The sequence below is a fragment of the Octopus sinensis genome, linkage group LG5, assembly GCF_006345805.1.
Source record: "Octopus sinensis linkage group LG5, ASM634580v1, whole genome shotgun sequence".
Lineage (NCBI taxonomy): Eukaryota > Metazoa > Mollusca > Cephalopoda > Octopoda > Octopodidae > Octopus > Octopus sinensis.
Window position 1 is genome coordinate 89,693,335 of NC_043001.1, and position 16,766 is coordinate 89,710,100.

Consider the following 16,766-nt stretch of genomic DNA (forward strand, 5'->3'; position numbering starts at 1 on the left):
AGAGACAAGAGATTTAGGGAGAGTTGATGATGTTTTATTAAAAGTAGTAGTGTTGATGGTGGCAGTAAGAGTAATAATAAAAGAGAGAGAAAGAGTGTGTATGTGAGAGAAAGGGGGAGATGATGTAAAATTTTGTTTAACCATGTCTCTTTGACAGAAATTCCTGTTGCCAACATACTGAGCACTATCATTTTTGTTTTATTTTTTGCTCTCTTTAATACACATACACATACACACACACACACAAATACATGTTAATTGAAATAAAGTTTCCCCAAATTAAAACATATCTGATATATTAAACATGAATGTTAGTGTGTCACACTTTTTCAACATTAATAAGTCCTTTCTACTGGAAGCACAATTTTGGGGGAAGGGATTAAATCAATTACATTGACACCAGTACGTAATTGGTGGTAATTTTATAGATCCTGAAAAGATGAAAGGCAAAATCGACCTCATTGGAACTTGAAATCAAAGCCTAACGGCAGATGAAATACTGCTAAGCATTTCACCCAGCGTGCTAACGATTCTGCCAGCTCACCATTTTAATATAATATAATAAATGTGATTGTCAGTGTGTCATACTTTTTCAATTTTACTCCTAGAGACCATAACCCAAAATATACCACTTTGGAATCAGGTTGACTCTGTGAGTAAATTAAGAACATTCCAGGCTAAATCCAGACCCATAATCCTGAAATTTTGGACTTCAAGTTTCCATTACTGTGATTGTATTCAGCGCTTTTTTTTACATGACTTTTTGCAGCAAATTTTTTTGTATGATAACAATTTTTATAATCTAAAGGCTAACTCCTAGCCGAATCCAGACTGCAATCCTGAAATCTTGGATTCCTATCTTTACATTACTGCAATTGCTTTCGGTGATTTTTTTTTACATGATTTTTTGTGACGAATATGATCACCGTTGGGATATGACACTGGAGGAAGAAATTGCAACAAATTCTCCAAAACAAGCCAGAGATCTGTTTGCAGATCTTCCCACTCAGTGTCAGTTTCTTAAAAGCTATATACTAGCTTAAAAGCTGCACAAGTACATATACACATATCCTATCTATCTATATTATATATTCTTTTGTCTGTCTGTCTTTCCAAATACACACATATAATATAAATGCACATAGAGATATAGACATAGGCATGAAAATCTACATACATTGAAACACCACACACACACACACACACACACCACACACACACACTCTCTCTCTCTCTCTCTCTCTCTCTCTCTCTCTCTCACACACACACACACACACACACAAACTCGGAAAGCTATAGATGATATTGCTTTAAACTGTATGAAAACATGTGATAACTTGTATTTGACAATCAACACCAGTTTGCATACAAGAGCTATTATTCTGAAACAATGCCTATGAGACAGCTGTAATGAAATTACCTAATACTAGCCATACAGATGGTTATTAAGCTAGAAAAAAAGTCACTAAGCACTGCAGAATTCAATATATAAATACTGTCATAAGGTGATGGTAAAGAACAAATGTGCTGCACACCAATTTCATATGAAAAATGTATTGTTTACATTGTACATTAATACTGAAATCTACACTCTTAAGGCAAATTAATAACTCTGAAACATAACCACAAAACTTTGGGTGATAAACTCTATTACCAAAAATGATTAACATCATTGAGTATAAGTTTATATCTAATCTACAATTGCATATCAGAGAATATGCAATTAGAATAGCCTCTTCTGAAGATTTTAAATCATTTTCATTTAAGATCTTGAAACAAAAAATAAATGTGGGTGTTTACTATTATTCATTATGTATAAATACAGTCAAAAGAAAATATTGTATAAACACCAACATTTGGAACATATTCAATTAAATATTTACATATTTGAGTTGAGCTTTTCCTTAATAAAATTATAATTTTTCTTTATTAACTTCAGATGTACTTGTGTGTTTGTGTTTCTTTATATCTGCACTTGCTTATCTGAAAGTTATGATGTTCAAGCATTGTTGTTTTTGGTGGTGTTGTTGACAATACTGCTGTCAGTAAATCATCTGCTAACATTATGCCTTTAAAGTCGTGTTGAGTAAGAGGTCTGTTACTTAAAAAACAGATAAAGGTTATCCCCATGAAGTGTATCTGGCTGTAGAACAAAGCCTTAATAACATATTTGTCAAACCCATGCTATTATGCAAAATGGATGTAAAAGGAATGAATACTATAATTTGATCAGTTTGATCTCTGTCATCAGGTCTGTAATATTTGTTTATTTTTAAACTAAGAATAATGAATGTGATTAGTTTAGTAATAAATCTAGTTCAAGTCAGTCTCGGATTATGTACACTTGTCAAATCTAGTGTTTGATATCCAAGAGTTAGCCACTAGATGACAGTTTGAGATCAAATCAATAGCTACAAAGTATAAAGATAAATATTGAAAATAAACACTCTAAAAATGAGGTTAACAGTCTGTAAAATTATAATCTTACAAAGTATCAGCTCTAAAATTTTCATTAAAGCTGTAGGAAATCTACACAATAGTAAGACAAGACATGAAGAGACTTAATAGTTGGATACAAGTATATGATGCTGCTGTTCTACAGAAAGCCCTACCTTTGTATAGTACAAAATACTACATAGCACAATTGATATATCTAATTGGTTTGCCATAGCGCAAAGAAGTCTTGTTAGCAGGAATGAAAACAGCCACTTGACAGAAAAACTATAGGCCTGTTACATGCTTAAACAGCTTTACACAAACTGTTCCAACAAAATTTTTTCAATACAATTGTGAATCTAATAAGGTGGTGACAGAAAATAGGTGTGAAAAAATGTTTGCTAAACTACTTTTAGTTTATAAACTTCTGTCTGAAATTAAAAGGGAACAATGCTGAAATTTTGCAACAGTGTGGTTTAACTATAGAAAAGCATTTAACTGTTTCTCTAGTGATGACTGTAATAATCCCTATACTTGACCTTTGTTGCTGTTATTGCAAAGCTCGTGAAGACTTGGCCAACCATCCTAGTCTTTGTAACTGATGCTACAGATTTTCCAAAAGGAATATTCCAAGGACATAATCTTTATGTTTCTGTTTATTTTGGAAAAAAATCCACTGCCATTTCTGCAGCTGCAGTAAAAGTTGAATGGTTATTTTCTAGGATCTACAGCAGCAAGAAAGATCATGTAGCCTAAAATTTTTTATATTGATAATCTAAAGGTTGAAACTGGAAATATCCATTATTCTAAGAAACTGATGGATCTGATAACATTTTCAGATGAAATAAGGATAGAATTTGGTCAAAAGAAATGTTTGCATTTCATAGCTGAACGCAGGAAAACTTATTTATATCATGATTTTCTCTGTTTTTCCTATTTCTACACAATGAGTATTACAAGTATCTCATTATTTGTGAAAATGTATTGTACAAAGATGCCCTGATCAAAGTTGCAATGACTAAGGAATATTACACTGAATTTACTAAACATGGTAGTCAGATACTTTCTTCTCACAGGATAATATTTTACTTTGCATTTGCAGTAAAGGTATCAGCTTTGGGGAAATTTGACGAGATTACATAGGAAACTTGTTCTATCAATATTAAAACCTGTATGTCTCTAGTATAAATTGAAAGCCTCTACACAATACTAGATTTAGGCTTAAGCTAAACAGACTACCACTTAAGACTTAACAATTTGCAAGGGTCTTAAAATAACTAAAAGGCACACACACACACACACACACACAAACACACACACACAACACACACACACACACACACACCACACACACACACACACACACACACACACAAACACACACACACACATTTTCAATTTTTGTGATACATTCTGGTGTAATTCTTTAACAAGATTTCCAGGCTTATATAGCTTAGAGCCTCGCTAAATCTAAACATGGTATGGTGATATTGATAGACTTTAACTGAGAGAACAGATAAAGTAGAAATCTGCAGTCCATTAAGATTTAAATCATGTAGAGCTTATTTTAAAGTTGGTAAAGGATGTTGCCACCTGTGAACTTCAGATATTTCTGATGTATGATTCATGTGTTGCTGCTATTTTGTATCAGGTCAACCTTGATCAAGTAGACACAAGGTCTCTAGAATTACATTATTCAAAGTAACTTTCCATTTTCAGAACATGATATGTGAGAGGTTTAACTGGTATTTCTAGCAGTTCAAGTGACTATACAGAGGCTTGCTCATTGGCTCATCATTGTCATTTAGGGTTGAATTGGTCCTGAAATTGAGCTGAACTATATTGAAAGGCATTCTAGCAGCGACTATCCTGTCTTTATTTTTAAATATAGTATATGCCAGACTTTATCCAATTTGTCCTTCATCTTTTAAGACAACAGATCATAATGTAAGAAGCATTTGTGTGCTAATAGTATCAGACTGAGTGACCATGTAGAACAGTCATGGGCAAATTGCAGTCCAAGGGACATTCTGAGTGGCATGCCTAATGAAAAATGTCAAACCTTTTTAGTAGTGTTGTATGCCTAATGATGGGACATGATTCATGCAGCCTGCTTTTCAAAAGTTGCCCATGTCTGGTGTTGTAGGAGTCTTTGTTGTTTCTGCTGTTGGTCATAGTGTAAGGAGTGCAATAATAGTGTCATATCTTTGACATGTTGCACTGGACTAAGAAAATGATCTCCTTCTCTACCACCAGTGGATTAAAAATCAGCAATAATACAAGGATGGCTTCCCACTCTGATGTTAAGTTATTACAGTAACAAAATTGTTATAATGTTTCTCCCCAGCCAATGAACAATGCCACACCTGCATGTAGTCCCCACCTTCCTTCTATTCTAAACAATGTTCTTATTCCATTATTTCTTAACTCCATTGCAGTCTAGTAATGCACCAACATTACTATGAATATTTAATTATTTTCATGTACAAGTTGCATTTCCACATCACTGCACCACTAAAAATATTTAAAATTATTATCAAACCTTTGTTGCACAATTGTTAAACTTCAAACTAGATTCTCATCTAATATTGCTTTTTATATTTATTTGTCCAATTGTGTCATAGTAAGAAAAATAACATTTTGAAATTGCAACTTGATCGATTCCCTGAATCATCTATGCGCTTTGTGCATCATTAACCATGAAGCTGTCTACACAATGTGACTGAATTTAGGGCATACACTTGTATGGAAGAAAATCAATTGATGTGGCTTGACTGATTAGAAGGTTTGGTTGGTAGCTCTGTATCATTATGTTTAGGTAAATAGGATGTTATCTAATAGTGTGGCGGTTACTGCAGATGATTCTGACACACCTAGAGCTTGTGGTCAATGTTGGCCAAGAGACAGCTCAACACAGATCTTTGTCTGTTGGTGGTTCAATTAATCAATCAAGCAATTAATCAATACTTAGCTATCTCGTGCAGCAATTGCTTGACTTTTTCTAATGAATAGATGTCCATCAATAGATGATTTGTGCTATTGACTTGAAGAGAGTTTCTCTTGGATTTGCTCATGAGATAATTTGAGCTCAGCTATGCTGGTCAACATTAATTTGTTACACAGAATTGCAACTGAAAAAGTTGTAAGTAGACACCGCTTCTTGTTATCTACATACAACTAGGAGCAGTGCTTTAACTATGGCACTGAAAAAGCTGTACATCATTTAGTGTAAATTCAGAATCTTAGTAAACTGGTGGTCAGCCATATCAGTAACTATTAGTCCTTAGGAGAGTTCTAGGAGACCTCGAGAAGTTCAGTATATTGCAGGGTGGACTAAAGAATATAATGTTTCAGGCCCTTACTCTTTGTTTATTGTTTTGCTTGAAATCAGTAGGAAAAAAAAATAGTGTTTAACTGTGTGGATTGTAAAAGGGTAGTGAGGACATGTAAGTTGTGTAGTTTTCTAGTGAAGGCATATTGTAAGAGGTGTAGTGTGACATTGATGATAGGTTATGCGGGGTACATATGTTAATGAAAACATGTATAGGATATAGTGATGATATGCTGTTTGGTATGTAGTGTGGTACTGAGGAGAGTATGTTGTGTGGGATGTTTGGTGGTAGCTAGAACATGATGCTGAAGTTTGCAGTATGATAGCAAGGATATTTTGTGTGGAGTATAGAGTAGCAGTGTGGAGTGGAGTGTGGTATGTGGGAAGTGTTTTAAGTTAATGAGATAATGCTGTGTTGTGTCATGATAGCATTTTGTTCTGTGTGTAATGGGTCAGTGAGAACAGGTGTGACTAGACTGGTAGTGAAGATGTCATTGCATAGCCTCAGATCAACTCTGCCTGAGAGGACCTATGACAAAAAGCATTCTAGCTGTGACTGCCTCAGCTATTTCTTTTCCCAGACTAACTTTTTTTTCTTGTTTCCTAGGACTCATACGGCTGGTTACCTGGTTTTCATGGCATATGAGTGACCAAGATCACAACATTCTCCATGAATGGGATCCTGGTCTGTTGCTGGGCTGAGGACAGCAATTTTTAAGGAGAGTGGGAAAGTTGATTATATTGATCCCAGTACTTGATTGGCACTTTATTTTATCAATCTTGAAAGGATGAAAGGCAAAGTTGACCTTAGTGAGATTTGAACTCAAAATGTAAAGAGCTGGAAGAATGCCATTAAGCAGTTTGTCTGATTCTGTTAGCTCATTGCCTTAGATTATCTAACTAGGACTAACTACATTATCCAATATGTATTTTCACAAATTGGCATGAAAATAGAGTGTGATTAGATAAAGGCTAAGTAAAGGACCCTTCTTTAGCTTAAATGAGAATGCCTAGGATAGAGTGTAGTTGGAAAGTCATGTTGTTTGAGGTGGGGTGTGACAGTGATGTGAGATAAAATGTTATGTGGCATATAGAGTGGTCACAAGTGTATATTGTGTGGTATACAGTGAAATAGAGAAGGTGGGGTATGTTACATTTATTTTATGATCTAGTTTCTTCATATATCAGTGAGAGCCATGGTAGTGGCCTGAGTTATGATGGTCAGGTGGAACTTTGGTGAAAATACTTGACATCTTTTATGTTGATTGTCAAAACAGCATATAATGTGTATGTCATGCAACAATAGCTGTTATATTTCATTTGAAGTATATATGTGTGTCTTGTGTTTTTCTGATATAAGTGGGAGATATGGGGTTTTTAGAACAGTGTTGTGGGTTTCCTCTCTCATCTGAGCTCAAATCCTTCTGGGAGTTGTTAAAATTGGCAGCAGAGTTATTCAGGGATCAATTCAAGTGAACATAATATTTCTGTTGCAAAGCTTAACTTGTAACTTAAGTTCATCATCATCATCATTATCATCGTTATTCTTCAAAATTTTTCGCTGTCAGTTAAGTAATTCTTTTGAATGTACAGAATCAGTAGAGCACTAGAGAGTACAAATCACACTGGTGTTGAATTTATTCTCATTCTTCCAGAATCAGTTAATAAGTTATAACAAAATACTGGGGTCAATATAATTGACTGTTCTACCAACAAAATATGTGGCCTTGGCTTACATTAGAAATCATTGTTATTAAGTAATCATTAATATTAATGTTGCTATAGTTGTTAATAATGCAGTCATACTGCTTGATTGTTGCTATTGTTTTCATTATCATCGTCTTCATTATCATCATCATCATCATCATCATTATCGTATCTGTGTCTGTCTGCCTGTCTAAACTTTTAAGTTACAGTAGAACCTCACAGTATGAGTGCCCCATTGTATGAGTAATTTGCTATATGAGCTTAGACTCATGCAAATTTTTGTCTTGAATTACAAGCGGAAATCCTCAGTAGGAGCACACAAATTGTCCTATCTTTAAGGTAATTCAGTTAATAAAACCAGTTTACATATTTCTTTTGCATTCTCTTTTTTATAATTGTCATTTTACTTTTAACTACATCTTTTCTATTTTAAAACACATAAAAAATTATTTTTGAGTGGTTTTTGGGGGCTGGATTAGATTAATTATATTTTAGTTAAATGAGTAAATCGTAAGACAAGCTTGGTCATGGTACAAATTAAACTCATACTGCGAGATATCACTGTATTTATATTTTGACAACCCAACATAACCAGTAAAGATTAACTGGTGAATAGGCATGTGCTATATGACATGCTTATTATTGTTGAAAATATGAAGTAATATGAAACTCATTCTCATCTTTAAATATTGCAAGCTATTTGTCAACAATTAAAATCCCTCATGTATAGCACTCCAGCATTGGTTTCCACTTTCTCTCTGACCATGCACCATTTACATGCATCCAACACATCACATGCCAAACCTGCTCAGGTTCCACAACCAAAAATTTGCCATGCCAACCTTGTTTCTTATAACTGAGAAAAAAACAAAACAATCAAGCACTGCTCATATCAAGAAAATACCACTGTACCATATTCTCTCTAAACCTGTGTACCACTCAATTACAGTCCTTACTATCACTCCAAATACTGTGCCATGAATGCATTGTGAGGCTCACTCTGACATATTGGATCATCCCATAAATAATATGGTTTTTTTCAATTGCATGAACTAAAAGTTGGAGGGGGATGGGATAAACTACCTGCATCAACTTGCTATAAAAGCAGGTAGTAAGTTTACTTTGCCCTTATTCTTAGTGCAAATTTTGAAGAGTGCAGGTCGCTTTTAACAGTTATTTTTTCAAAACTATAATGGAAGTGACAAAGGAGCATATTTGGTATATTTTGCTTTATGAGTTTAATAAAGGCAACAACACAACAGAAAGTGCAAGGAATATTAATACAGTATATAGAGATTGGACAATAAGTGTAAACCAGTGTCAATGGTGGTTCCAGAAATTCCAAGCCAGAAACTTCAGCCTAGAAGATGATCCTTGTCCTGGAAGATTTGTAGATTTCGATGAGGACAGCTTGCAAATCCTGGTGGAACAAAATCCCATTGTAGCTGTTGAGGAACTAGCAGAGAATCTTGGATTTGGTCATTCAACCATTCATCGGCACCTGTATGCCATCAGCAAAGTCATCAAATTGGGTCAATGGGTTCCTTACAAACTATCTGAGTTTAATCATGCATAGAAAGTGAATGTGTGCTCTTCTTTGCTGTCATGTCTCACAAATGAACCTTTTTTAGATTGAATAGTGACTGGTGATGAGAAATGGGTTCTCTATAAAAATGTCAAGTGCCGAAGACAATGGGTAGGGAAAAGAGAAACACTGGCACTCCAGGCTAAAAAAGGTCTTCACCCATATAAGGTGTTATTATCTGTTTGGTGAGATATGAAAGGTTTAGTCTACTTTGAAATTTGAAACCCAAACCAAATGATAACAAAGGAGATCTGCTGTGAGCAGCTTGAGTGGCTTAAGTGACCTCTAGAAGAAAAATAACCATCTTTAGTTTCAAGACAAAAGGTGTTCTTCTATCTGGATAATGCTTGACCACACACAGGAAGGACAACATTCCAAAGGCTTGAGCAGTTTGAATGGGAAACGATGCCCCACCCACCATATTTGCTGGACATTGCCCCATCTGATTATCATTTATTCCCCAGTCTTCAAAATCATTTGGACAGAAAAAATATGAATTCTGTAGACAAGGTCAGAACAGTACTGGAGTATTATTTTTTGTCATGGACAAGTGAATTTTGGAAGAGGGACCTTGCAAGTCTACCAGATATATGGAAGAACATTGTAGAAAATGAAGGAGAATATATTCTAAATTAAAAAGAACTTTATTTTAATTTTTGAAAAATAGAAGTATAAAAAAAACCGCATTATTTATGGGATGTCTTTTTGTTCATTAATGGCCTACATACTGTACTGTTACCAACAACTACACATATATTTCAAATAAGATGACACTTCTATGAACCCCACCTTGACCTTCCATGCAAAAACAACAACTTAGCTCATACTGGATATGATAAGTTGTTTATAGTAACGACTAAAGAAGAAAAGAAAAGCAGTGCATCCTCAAATAGAGGTATGGCAACCTAATCTATTTCAGCAGCCCACAGTTATAATTACAGCTATTCACAATAAAAGGAACAGTCTTGCACTACATTCTCCATATATGACACTAAAATTCTTTAAGTTTCTACAAATGCTAACCACACAATCTCTGATGAACTTTCATAGTGACTTTACATGTTTAAAATATATAAACTTCATTACATACATAATTTTTTTGTGAACACAGATAGAGTTTAAGTACGGGCTACCTTGAAATATTGCTCACAGAATGTTATTGCTATGCTCACAAACATATCACATCAAGTCCAAAAGAAGGCTGTTTGAATTATTGGTGAAGATCGATACACTAACACACAACAACTATGAAGTACAGGTGAAGTTTGGGGCAGAGTGATAGAAAGTAATAGAGGTAAAGGTGGTCAATAGTAAAAGTGAGTGACAGATGTGACAGATGTGAATGGCTGGTAGGAAGAGAAAATGGTGACTGGCAATACAGAGAGTTAATGATATGGAGTATCTGGTATTGTCTCCATTAGTTACACTAGCAGAATAATATAGCAAAGGAGGAAAAAAGATTGAGTAAAGAGAAGGGTGGGGCAGTGATGGAGTTATGAATGGATAGAGAAATAAGTACTAGAGAGATGAAGGACATAGAGGTAAGAGGGTAACAGATGCAGACTTGGCAAAGACATATTGAGAGACCCAAATATATGCACATACACATATACATGCACATAAGTATACATACACATATATGTGTATGTATACACATATATTGTGGCGCAACTGAGCACTGTATACAATAATTTCATTATTATATATAAATACATTCCTAAGTATAGGTGTGGCCATGTGGTAAGAAGTTTACTTCCTAACCACATGGCTCTGGGTTCAGTCCTATTGTAATGCACCTTGGACAAGTGTGTGTGTGTGTGTGTGTGTATATATATATATATTTATATAATGAAATGTTAGTGCCAAGCAGTGTTTAGGCACAAGCAAAATTTAGGTTAGTTAAAATTTTAACTGCTAAAGCAAATTCACTGCAGCTATCATGGAGAAAAGGTGTGAAGACACCTAGTTTGTTCAGTGTTGCCATCTATCAGGAATCCCAGACATCGACGTTTCAAGTTTTTGAAACATCCCATCTTGTCAATGGTATGTACCTAACAGAAGCAACTCTGAACAAACATATTGTATAAAGCAATAATTTTATGTAAAATTTAGTCAACAATGTTGACTGTTTTGCACTGGTAAATTTCCCAATTGAGGAAAATAATGAAATGTTAGCACCAAGCAGTGTTTAGGCATAAGCTAAATTTAGGTTAGTTAAATATATTTGTTACACATATAGTTTTATTAAAGCTGCAGAATTATCACAAAATTGTTACTCAGAGTTTCACATTCCCATTCATTGGACAGTGAAAATTTTCATTACAACTGTCCGACAAATGGGGACGTGAAACTCTGAGTAACAGATTTCTGTTACTGTTTAGTTTATGTCAAACCTGTTCTAACAGCTCTTCAGTCAAGCATATTCCAACCATGTCCATCCCATCTTTTATTTCAAACATAGTTTATATCAGACTACATTATTTACTGTATCCTTCCTTTTTAAAGATGGCAGGGTATGATTTGAGGGAGATTTGACTGCTTTTCTTGTAAGCCAATTGACTACATAGAGGATCCCTTACTCACTTTTGTTTTACTGATGATGGCAGTAGTAGTAGTAGTAGTAGTAGTAGTAGTAGTAGTAGTAGTAGTAGCTGCAATAGTAGCAGCAGCAGCAGCAGCAGCAGCAGCAGTAGTAGTAGTAGTAGTAGTAGTAGTAGTAGTAGTAGTAGTAGTAGCAGCAGTATTGAAGTTAATGTGGTGGTGGTGATGATGGTGGTAGTGATGATCAATTAAGACAACCAGCAGTTATATCTGAATAAAATATCTGTTTGCTGTGATGGGTGGAGTTAAATTGTCAAATAACCATATTTGGTGGTTGGTAGGATGTTACTTATAGAGTAACTAATTCTCAACCTTAGCAGAGTCCAAGCATTAAGGAAGTTGATGTCAAGTAAGAAGGTGATGGATAGGTGTTATGGCTAAAGAAATATATTATGGATAAAGCGAAGTGTAATAAATCATATAGGTTGCAGAGTATAACTATTTTCTATGGCAAAATACAATAGTGTGTTATAATTTATATGCTGATGAACTGTAATGTATACATACACTGGTGTACATACTGCATGCATTAGTGTATTGTAAAGTATACAATTGTATACTGGGATATACATATAATATACCAGTGTACTGTAATCGTATATACATTAGGGTAGTATAGATTGACAGAATCATTAGAGATAGAAGAATTGCTTTGTAGTATTTGTTCCAACACTTTAAATTCTATTTTCAGATCCTGCCAGACTCAATTTTGCCTTTCATCCTTTCAAGGTTGATAAAATAAAGTACCAGTCAAATTTTGGGGGTTGTTGGTATTGATTAATCCCCTTTCTTCAAAATTGCTGGTCTGGTGTGCCAAAAATTTAAACTATTATTATTATTATCATTATTATTATTATTATTATTATTATTACTTTTTTTTTTCTTCTTTCAAATTTTCTTCCATTTCTTGCCGAGTGTCTTCCCGACTCCTAGGGCAAAGAAACTCATAGTGTATATTATTATTATTATTATTATTATTATTATTATTATTATTATTATTATTATATTATTATTATTATCATTATTATTATTGTTGTTGTTGTTGTTATTATTATTACTGTGTCAGAGAGCAATGCATGCCATTAAAGCAAGACTGGGGTACAAATATATGAAGCTCAATATACCTATCATAACTACCCATCTGGTAAGGGTACACCAGGCACATACATCACAACCACAAGTATACAACATGATGATCTCATATCAAGATAAATAGTACATGACTTTGCAGGTGAGGCCCAGTTAGAATTTTATTCAGGTCAAGTAGCCCATCCCACTCAAAGGTCTTTGAATAAAGTTTGTTTAAGGATGATGAATGAAACCCCATGTTTCCAGAGGTGAATTATTCAAACCCTAAAGAATTTCTTTCAACACATAGCTATGATACTCCCCCATTATTCCTGCTTATGATCAGAGTTGCATATATCATCAGCCACTATGAGACATGCTCAACTGATTAAGTTCAAGCAACTGACTAGCAAATCTGAGGTATTGAGCAGAATATTTACTATAGCCCATCTTTTATACCAAGACAAAACATGTATATAACACTTCCAAACAGTTAAAATCAGAAGCGAAGAGCCAATTATTATTATTATATTATTATTATTATTATTATTATTATTATTATTATTATTATTATTATTATATGAAATCTAGTGTATGTTAAATCAGAGATGTTATCCTGATGTTTAGTGGCAACAAGTCTCCTTCATTCTCAAGAATCCTTGTTAGGGTTCATGTAGAATGTAGGATGGCACTTTCCTGAAAGTAAACAGTATGTATTTCGGTTCTAATATCCTTCCTTCAGCCGCTTATGTAGCAATTTGGACATTATGCAAGCCGTACCAATTACCACAGGAACAACTATCCCCTTTGGGTTCCACAATTTCTGCTTCTTTCTGGCTAGGTCGTAATGTTCTTAAATATTCTTAGCTTCCTTGATATCCACTTAATATCATATGGAGTTGCAAAATCAATGATCAGTAAAAGGCTATTCTTCTGAGTTATTGTTGGGTGAAATTTCCTGGGATTTTGTTGATGAATCTTTCTAGTCCCTTTCTGGTTATTCCAAGTCCTCTGATTATTACTGGTATGTTAACTCTCTATGTCCTTTACAATCATGCCTAGTTTCCTTGCTTGATAGTTTGGTCAGTCTCTATGAAACAATCCCATAAAATTCTGTAATTATGGTAGCTTCTAGCTCATGTTCTTGCCACTTTTTCATCACTTCAAATTCACAATCTTGGCTAACATCCAAATTCACTCTTTTACTGACATAGTCATGCTTGCATTTATACTTTTTTGTACTAGCTTATTGTACTCAACTTTGGAGGTAGTTAATTCATTTGTCCTCTTTTCCACACATTATCTTGCTTTCCATTGGTAATTTCATATGACTTTCTACTGCACCACTTGTTGCACCTCCATGTTTCTGAGGTGTGTGCAGCACTATGTTCTTATTTTTGTGGGGACTGGGGGAATATAGACTCCTCCTGTTGATGCACTGCATCAGTTTGTTTTGTTGTGGGGTATTGTTTCTGTTTCTTGTCATATGAATATGTGTTCTGTGGTGCATAGTGTGTATAATGTGGATTGTGCATGTTTATTTTGTATAGTATATGTTGCATAAGTTGTGTTGTTTTAGATTATTATATGCTTATTGTATAGATTGTGTATTGTGTGTGAAGATCATTCTATTTCAGTTATTCTATTGGACCATGAGCTATTGGATCATGGCCATGTTGTTTTGCCTTCTGTTTTGTTCTGTGTGCAAAAGATTTTGCTTCAGTTTCATTTTGTGTTAATTCAGGGATAGTTCTTGTGAAAATTTTCTTGTTTCTTTTATGACTAAGAATAGTTTTTCCTGATGATGTTTGACAATTCCTAGAAAGAAGTTTTGTGGTATTGAAAGATAGGTGTCTAGGTCCATGGTAGTGATTTTGTAAACTAGTTTGAACTGTACAAAGCCTCTACATCCCTCCACTCTTGGTAGGTAAATAAATTATCATCTGCCTTTGAATGGTATATGTTAGATATGTTAGCTTTTCTTCTTGTTTTACTACCTCATTTCATAATTTCATTTACTGTCCTGTTTATAATATTGTAACTGTATGTTACCACAGCAATAGCTTGAGTATTGATGGTTAAAATCAGTTATATGCATTTAGTTCAGTCTTTAGTATGATTCTTACTTTACTGCAATACTCTTTTCAATTTTTCTCTTTTCTGGCAGAATGTTATATGTCATCATCTTCATTTACTCCTAGGTATTTGTCTGTGCCTTTCCAGTTAAGCTCCTTGATTTAGGTGTCATTATTGGGCATATGTTATGTGTTGCAGTAAGCTTACTTCTTGTGAATGTAACCTAGGCACATTTATTTAATCTAGACTCCATTTTAATTTCATCACTGAAACTTTTTACAATGGTTAGTAGAACAGCTTGTTTTACATTCTTGATAAAAGTTTTTAAATCATTCATATAAAACAGATAGCTCAATTTACTATTTTCTGTTTCATACAAATAGTTACTGTTGATCCTTCATTGTGGTTTAGAGTTAGTGTTATTTTTCAATAATTTTTCATATTGTCTTTTATGCAATTTTGTTATTGGACAGACTTTATAGATCTCAAGACTCTTCACTGTTCAGATTTGTGTCAAAGGCTTTTCTTGTAGTCAATCCTGGTTGTTGACAGGACTTTATTTTCTTGATTTGGCTTCCTTAAGCATTATTTATTTATATTATCTATAAACTGGTCTTTGCAACTATAGCTTCTCTTTCTATATCCTTTCTGTTTGGCTGGTAGCAAGTTGTTGATTAAAAAGGTGTGTGTGTGTGTATATATATATATATATATATATATATATAGTAGGCACGGGCATGGCTGTGACATATATCTCACACCTCTGTCAACATTGTACCTTGCCATTGTGACTCAACACTATTCCACATGATTGCCAAATAACACTATACTACACCAATTCAAGTTGTCAGCATATTGTAATTTGCCCCCAAGCTTATATGAAATAATACTTTTCTTTCCATTTCTTTCAGGTTTCCTATCCCCTCTCACCAGTTTCTCTGCCTCCTCCCACCACCATGCAAGCTACAGGCGTATTCACATGGCGACAGCCGATGGACGTTAGCTTGTACCCACCAGTAGGGAACCCTTGTGCCTACTTACTAGAAAATGCTCTATGCTACATTATATCTGGATTGTTGCTGCTGGTTGTTGGAGTTATTATCACATCACTGACCTTTCAGAACCTTGAGGACTACAAAAATGAGCATGTCAACCGATACGCAGGGCCTGTCCTGATAGGGGCAGGGATTTTGGTTATCGCTCGCGGTGCCTTAAGTCACCTTTGCCCCCAAAGGTCACAGTTTGCTCGGCAAAGGTCTTTGCTGCGGAGATATGTGAGAGAATTGTATACGAGGCCTATATTAGGGGTAAGTAGCTGCTGTTGTAATTATTGTTGAAGCATCCCACAGCCTCTTCTTTATATCCTGTAATTTCACTTTCCCAACAAGGGAAATCTGAAGAAAATTATTTGATATTGCCAGTAATTGTTGAGCATTTGAAGATCTAGTCTTTAGTGTTTCATCCATGTTGGTGATAAATAATAATTTTTACGCTGGTATAATTTGTAGAGGAGAGGGTAGAGTTGATTGAATTATTTCTAATACATGACTAGTTGCTTCATTAAACTTGTTGGTACATGTCACTTGCACTATCTCTTTTACAAGGTGATATAAAATAAAAACTGTTTTACCCAAGAAGAATTTACCTCAGTTAAAAAAAGCTCTGGCAGTAGGTAGGGAATTAACAGATGTTTCACCCATAATATGGTACAAAAGAATCCAAAGACTCAGTCTTCTAACAACAGTTCTAAAAAAATATTTTAAAAAACCTCCAAAAAACTCATGCTTGACCCTGGAGATTTTGCAAAAAATCAATAGGACATAGATGGAAGAAAGTAAATAATGTAAAGCAGTTTGGCTGGTGCACTGTAGGGAGCTTCTACTACTCCCTTAATCCTGTGCTAATATTGAATCATATGTAGTAAACATACTGAGTGACATAAATGGCAAAGTGCCAGATTGA

General features: G+C 34.5%; 1 protein-coding gene and 1 long non-coding RNA gene across 11 annotated transcripts in view; one reads left to right on the forward strand and one right to left on the reverse strand.

Annotated features, from left to right (window-relative positions):
• Positions 1–7,695: 7,695 nt before the first annotated feature.
• LOC118763526 lies at positions 7,696–13,761 on the reverse strand. The gene is made up of 3 exons (XR_004999286.1): positions 13,751–13,761; positions 10,732–10,737; positions 7,696–7,893 (listed from the first exon to the last, which is right to left on the reverse strand). It is a non-coding gene; the product is annotated as an uncharacterized LOC118763526 (long non-coding RNA).
• A 1,947-nt stretch (positions 13,762–15,708) lies between these two features.
• The window catches only part of LOC115212097, a 28,004-nt gene continuing 26,946 nt past the window's right edge, over positions 15,709–16,766 (forward strand). For all 10 annotated transcript variants that reach the window (XM_036502926.1, XM_036502928.1, XM_036502930.1 and 7 more), the window contains exon 1: positions 15,709–16,111. In XM_036502926.1, the coding sequence (XP_036358819.1) occupies positions 15,761–16,111 (351 nt within the window). In that variant the 5' untranslated portion in view covers positions 15,709–15,760. The remainder of the gene's footprint in view (positions 16,112–16,766) is intronic.